The sequence below is a fragment of the Apaloderma vittatum genome, unplaced genomic scaffold (genome assembly GCF_000703405.1).
Source record: "Apaloderma vittatum isolate BGI_N311 unplaced genomic scaffold, ASM70340v1 scaffold22788, whole genome shotgun sequence".
NCBI lineage: Eukaryota > Metazoa > Chordata > Aves > Trogoniformes > Trogonidae > Apaloderma > Apaloderma vittatum.
Window position 1 is genome coordinate 1,607 of NW_009730509.1, and position 7,170 is coordinate 8,776.

The 7,170-nt window shown below is 51.3% G+C and overlaps 1 protein-coding gene across 1 annotated transcript; it reads right to left on the reverse strand.

The window, feature by feature from the left end:
• Positions 1–2,929: 2,929 nt before the first annotated feature.
• Positions 2,930–3,171, reverse strand: MED9 (mediator complex subunit 9; the record flags this gene model as incomplete). Its single annotated transcript, XM_009874843.1, has 1 exon — positions 2,930–3,171. A coding segment is annotated over one exon (242 nt), but the record flags the coding sequence as incomplete, so codon positions are not given.
• Between the last annotated feature and the right edge of the window lie 3,999 nt (positions 3,172–7,170).

Consider the following 7,170-nt stretch of genomic DNA (forward strand, 5'->3'; position numbering starts at 1 on the left):
TTGCGGGTTTGGGGTTGGGTGGTTTCTTTTTTTTGTCGTTGTTGGTTTGTTGTTTTGGTTTTTTTTTTAACTTGAGAAGCTGTGCGCGGATTCTGGCTCTGTGTGGTGTGTTCGTCTGTGTCTCCAAAACACGTGCAGAAGACACTCCTAAGCTGTCGCAAAGACGTGGCAGAGTTACAGCCCCGATGGACCAAAAAAAAAACCTGACTCTTGTTTACATTTGTCTTGTCTGATTTGCAAGATTTGGGGAGGGCGGGGGGGAGCGGGAAGGGTTTTTTAAATAAGAAGATAATAGGCACTTTATGTAGGTATTGCTTGTCATTGACATGAACAAAAAAAAAATCTTCAAGTGTTTCTACTGTGGGTGAAACTTGATGTTTTATTTTTTCTACAAATTAATAAAACCTTTTTAAAGCGATACCCGCGGGTTTGTCTTTGCTTCCTCGCCCGGCCCCGTAGCAAACCCAAATCCTGTTAAACCAAGACCTGAGCCCAGCTCCGAGACGCTAAAAACAGCCTCTCGCCTTGATCCCTTTATTTCCCCATTTTCTCCCGACTCCCAGTGCAAAGGTTTCCGTCTCTGCAAGCAGACGATTTCTTGCCACACCGGGTAGCGAGGGGCCACGCAGAGATTGAGTTACTCAAACGGGTCAGCAAGCCAAGACTCTTTCCTCACTTCACTAACGCCGAGTGACGATCCCGCCAGGCCCATGACACACAGGGCATTGGCATCTCATTCACTGCAGAAACCCAGCAAACTGACATCACTTCGTTATAAAGAGCTGATTGTGTTTCATGCTTTTTCCCCCCCCCCTCCGGTTAACTAAGCACACTTTAATGATGTCAACAGAGAGTGACTCATTTGTGCCCTGTCCAGAATATTGTTTTTATTTTGCAATATGAGTAAAGGAAGTACTTTGCTTGAAAGGTCACCTTTGCATCTGATGGTTTTTAATCTCTTCTTAATAACAAGTTGCAGTAACCATTGCTAGAAGTGAAAGGGAAAGGGAAAAGCTCTTCAAAGAACAGTTCTCCCCAGCTCCAGCTTCTGTTTCGGCTCATTTTCAGCCCCCGTTCCTCCCGTAAATGGCAGAACAAGCCTACTTTTAATACATATTAATGGCAGAAAAACTCTGTTGAAGCCACAAAACTAAGGTGGGTGAGCGAGACTGCAAACCAAACCGCTCCGGTTTCGTTTCAAACTTGGATTCAGGTTGACAGAGTTAACTTGTTCCTGCACTGAGCGCCAGACATTTCTTTGGAAACACATTATTTCTTCCAGCTCTGCATATGCCCTGATTTCACAGGAACAGCAGCTGGCAAAAAAAAGGGAAACCACAGACCAGGCATGAGACACAAGAATTTATTGAGCTGGGGTGGCTGGCAGAAAGGTAATTTCAGTAATGAAGAGTGTACATTGTGCTCTGTTTGTCTTGGTGTTCTGCTTTACACAGCGTTTACACACTGGCACCTGCCCAAAGAAAGTACTAGTAAAGTATTCCAGCAGGGACAGAGCAATCCCTCGGCTACAGGTGAGTCGCAACCAGCCAGCTCCCAGCGAGCAGAATTCCTTGCCTTTTTGGTTCGGGAAAGGAAAACCCTGCCCAAACCGACCTCGCTTGTCTTCTTTGGAAGGCGTGAGTGCTACCTGCCCTCGCTGCTGGTTCTCAGTAGACACTATATTGGTTTTTCACCTCTTCTGCTACCGACCCGCACCATCTCTCGCCATTAACTCAGAGATTCGAGATTCCGTCCTGTCTTGGTTAGGTTGGTGAGATGTGGCGCTACCAGGTCACCATCTGCCACCGTCAACCAGAGCGAGCAGCAGGCCAGAGGGCAGGGAGCCCCGGGATCCGCCTCGCTGCGACACAGCGATCCAGAGCTCTCCACCTGCCGCCGGCAAATGTTCGAGCTGCTCAAATGCTTGTGTTAGTGGGAAACCCCTGGAGCACTTTGGATGTGGAACTGACCCATCCTGTTGAGCCTGATTTCTGTCACGTATGGAATAAGAAAAAGCTCTTGTCGTTTATGCCCTTTGATTTGATTCTGCTTGCCTTTCCTCTGCTTTAAAAGCAAGATGCTCGACGACGTGCAGACGAGCTGCCTCACCCAAGATTTATGGACCCGAAGCCTATCAAAATCCACTGCCCTGGCAGTTCCTGCTTTGCTGTCCTGGAACATCCCGCTTCCAAAAAAGCCATGTGGGGACACAGGAGCTGGACCCAGGACACGCAGGTCCTCTGCGCTGTCAAAGTCCTGCCCCTGCTCAGCCCCATCCACCCAAAGAATACACAAGAGGGACAGTTTGGAATTTCTAAATCTTTACTCAGACACAGCCATCACTTGTTTGAGGAGAGAGAAATGTGAACATAATTGAAAGCAATCTCTCCTCTTTCGACACACACAGACTGCAAAGCGCCCCGGAGACCCGTTCCCGGAGCAGGGCCAAAGAGTCCACACTTCCCTCTTATACTCCCTTTTGTAGTTTGGCCACTTTTAAGTGGGGAAAAAAAAAAAAGGCAGAAAATGCTCCCTTTTTCTTGTTGAAGTTAACCAGCAGGTACTTTGACCCCTGGCGAGGGGAAAACGTAACGTCTCCTGCTTGTCTGAATGTAAAAAAAAAAACAAACCCTCACCCCACCCCAAGAGAAAACAGAAGAGATGGATATATAAATGCACAGTCCAAATGGATAAATAAATGCACAGTCCTACAGCAGATCAAAGTGACTGTACTGCTGCAATCATCACCCGGGAGGAACGCAGTGTTCTGGTGCAGCGTCGCACGCCTGCGAGCCGCACGGACACAACTTCAGTGCAACGGCACCAAAAAAGCGTAAAAGAAAGAAAAGTAAACTTCCGCCACCTCTTTCTCTCCTGTTCGGCCAGGAGAGGAGGTATCTCGGAGTCAGAGAGCAGAGCCCTGTCCTTCCTACTCCTTGGGGATTTCAAACATGCAGAGGCTCTTGTACTTCTGCAGCAGTTCGTTTTTGGTCTGGACCTGCTCCCGCAGGTTCTGCAGCTGCTGCTGCTGCTGCTCCGGGCTCACACCGATGCCGGGCATGGAGCTGATCAGCTTCCTCATCTCCTGGAACTTGTTCTTGAGCTCATTCAGGACCTGGTGAACATCCTGGTTGTCCTTGTCCATGCTGCGGGGGAGAGAAAATTGAGACCCTGTTCAAAATCTCCTCTTGGAAAGGGAACAACCTGCTGGGGCGACTGTAGTTTTGAGTGCAACCAGAGCTTAAACTAGAATTCAGCGGGAAGCTTTTGCTCTTGCAAAAAGCTGCAACACATGCACACATGTTATTCACCTATCTCCATAAAATACATACACAGACCGTGTAGCCTCTGAGGCAATTCCTGCTAATTTCCAGCACAAAATCCAGTTACCCCAGGAGCCATCAGTGGGGTTAGGAGCCGATCTGCAGCTTTAACACATTACCAAGGTGCAGGTTAAATTCCCCCTTTGTTTGAACTCCCATACCTCTCTTTGGGGAAGGTAAGATTACATATGCGTGTTGTGTGTAGGCACCTGGAAAAAAAAGATCTCGGTCTCACCCGTGACCTGTTGCTGCTGTAATAGAAAAAAAAATCAATGCAGTCAAACAGCTTGACAGCAGAAAACAGAAACTGTTCCCCAAAGCATCAGAGAGTATCTAATAGCAGAGAAAACAGTACTTTGGAGCTTTAAAATGGCTCTCTGGGGATAGATACCTAATAAAAGAGAAGCGACGGCTTATTTTTTAATTTTTTTTTAAGAGCAGCACAAGCTGCTCTGTGCTTTTCAAGGATCAGCGTTGTCTGGGGCAGCATCTGCCCTCAAACCTTCATTAGTATCTGCAACAGCTTTGTTAGCACCAGCGAGAAGTTTTACCAATTCCAGGCAAATGCAAGTCGCCGCTTCCAAGGTGCCTGTTTAATAATGAGAGCGAGATTCTAATGATTTTTGAAAACCAGGAGCCTGTTCAATAGCCCGACCTAAAAATAAATCTGCTTGGCATGACCGGGGCTGAGAGGTGCTCGATCATCACTTTGGGGAATCGTGACACGGCTGAGAGCAAAACTTTTAACCAGATGGCCGCCGTTCGTTTCAAAAGCCTGTTGGAACAAAATATTCATTATTCCCTTCTAAATAAAACTGCAGCTGGTACTATAATGCATCCCCATTATGCGGGCGTCCACGGTCAGGTCAGCAGTGGAAAAACACAGACACACAGACACACAGACACACAGACACACACAGCCCCACAGCGCGTCTGGAGAAGGATGGGTTGATGCCGCCTAGAGTCTTGTTCCTTACGCAGAAAACCGTCGGCTGCCTGTCCAGCTGGTTGACCCAAAAGAGTAATTATTTCAGGTTGGGTTGCTGTTGTGTTTGGTTTTTTTCTGATGGGTCGTTTCCCCGCTGGATCAAGTGACTCCCTCTCTGAGGGCGCAGACAGGCGGGGGTGAGGAGGCGTGGGAAGAGACTGCGGGTGCCTGCGGAAACACGGGACGCAACGCCACGTCCAGCCCCAGCCCACGCAGAGGGGCCGCACCTAAGACCTGCCCTAAGGCAGAGCATTCCTCATCGCACCTGCCCAACCCACCGCTGGCTCGGCCACGTGCTGGGACCTCAGCAGCGATGCCATTTGACCATATCAGGTTGAAAATACCAACAAACCCCGGTCGAGAAAACTTTCTTTGGAAGCAAATAACGGCAGAGAACACGTGTCCTTGAACGTAAGCAAATTTATGGGACACATCCTCGCTCCCGAGTGCAGAGTCACCTTGGAGATGCGTCTTTGTGGCTGAATCAGTGTCAAAACAGCAGGGCTGGGCTCTGCGACTCGCGGCAGTGTTAAAGGATAATACGTTTGCCATCTGTCAGTGACATCAGGCAACATGTCCCCCCACTTGCATCTGCGGTCGCACCCGTCTGCAGCACCACTCGCCGTACCTGCGTCTACTCGAGTCACAGAAGAAAAGCTGTGAGTGAAGCTGAGAGGTAGCTGGGGAGCAGGAGTGGGTGGCTCAGCGGGGCTGGCCTCAAAATACCCCAGAAACTGTCACCTGTGGGTCACTGTGACCTGCTCAGTGACATATAGGAATGTGGGAGGTCTCAGCTCACGGATACTGCCCGCTTGTGTCTGTGCACCAGGCAATGGGCTTAGCCTCGCTTCGGAGGTCTGGACAGATGGGGCAGAACCAAGGTTGGAGGCAACCGCCCACCCCCAGCACAGCGGAAAAACTGAGGGAAATCAAAGGGTTTGCGTTCTCACAACACCCATTCTGTACCCGGAGCAGTGTGCCAGGGGGTCTTCGGTTGTTCCTTGCCACGGTTTGGCCAGCAGAGCCACTAAGGGTGAACCCCTCTCACGTTTCAGACACATCGGTGTGAGTGAAAAGCAGGCAGGACACAAACCTGCCTCAGCTCCTAAATAAGCTCAGAGGGAAGGGGTAGCCAAGCCCCACGACCAGTAACGAGGGAATTCAGGCTCCCCACGCTCTCTGTCCCATCCCGCAGCGTGCCCAGGCGAGAGCACGGACCTGGCCCGGCTGGATTTCCACAGCAGAGCCATGCCCACACCGGGACCTCAGGCAAGCACCTCTGAAGGGGTTATCCTGGGCCAGAAACATCGCAGCAATCAGGACCCTTGTACAGTACCTTTTAGCCCTACAGTCTTGAGCCGGGAGAAGTACAATTTATCCCGTAGCACTGCGGAAGCCATCCTCCTTTTTACAACTCCCCAGAAATAGGTGCGTTCCTGCCCCAGCACTGCCTGTACCCTCCGGGGCTGTTATCAGCCGAACGGTGGAGTTATCTGGAGCAATAACCCAGCCCGAGTTCAACGCTCCTGCTCCTCGGGGTCACCGATGGGGCAGCGTAGCTGGGCCACGTATGGTCCAGGTGACCCAAACACCACCCAGGTGTGACTTAGAAGATACACTCAGGGCTGCGCCACCTCCCTCTGACAACTCTTCCTAAGAACTCCAGGTGGGAGAAAAAAAAAGGGCAAAGGAGATGCTGGGAGGTTGGAGAGCATCACTAAAGGAGTGGCCTCATTGCACTGCTACCCATCCTTCTCCATCGTCCTTCTCTGTTGCCCATTGTCCTTCTCCCCATCCAGGGCATCCTGCTCGTCACCCACAGCACCTCAGGGATGTTGAGGGCATCATTAGAGGGGGATCTCCTTGCCCCACTCCCTACCCAGAGCATCCTGAGGATGGGAAAGCGTCATTAAAGGGGGATCTCATAGCCCCCCTCCCCATCCAGGGCACGCCTGACGGGGCTAGGGTGGGAGAACATAGTTATCAACGACCTGGACGTAGGGATAGAGGCCACCCGCAGCAGGGTTGCTGCAGACACAAAACTGGGAGGGATGGCTCACACACCAGAGGGCGTGACCTGGACAAGGCTGGAGAGTTGGGCAGGGAGGAACCTTCTGAAATTCAAGAAGGGCGAGCGCAGAGCACTGCACCTGGGGAGGAACAGGTCAGAGACTGACCCGCTGCAAAGCAGCTCTGTGGAAAAACACCTGGTGGTCCACAGGATGCCCGTGAGCCAGCAATGTGCCCTTGTGGCCAAGGAAACTGAGGTGCATCATGAAGAGTCAAGGTCAAGAGAGGTGAGCCTCCCGCTCCGCTCTGCCCCGAGGCCACATCTGGAGTCATAAAATCATAGAATGGCCCAGGCTGGAAGGGACCTTAGAGATCATCTAGAGTCCAACCTCTCTGTTTTGGGCAGGGATGCCACCAGTCCTCTGTCTCCAGTTCTGGGTTTTCCCAGCAAGAAGGGCAGGGAGCTGCTGGAGATGGCACAAAACGGGGCTGTGGAGATGACGAGGAGACCGGAACATCTCTCATAGGAAGGAAGGCTGAGGGACTTGGCACTTTTTAGACTGAGCAGGGATCTGATCAGTGCTTATAAAAACTTGTAAGGGTGGGTGTCAAGAAGACGGGGTCGGCGCTTTCGCAGCGGTGCCCAGCGACAGGACAAGAGGCAAGGGGCAAAAACCTGAGAAAAGGAAAGTCCATCTAAACACGAGGAAGAGCTGCTTCGCCGAGAGGATGGCGGAGCCCTGGCACAGGCTGGGAGAGTTTCTGGAGACTTTTAACACCTGCCCCAACGCGTTCCTGCTCTGGGTGACCCCTCTCTTGCAGGGGACAAGACACCTCCAGAAATCCTTG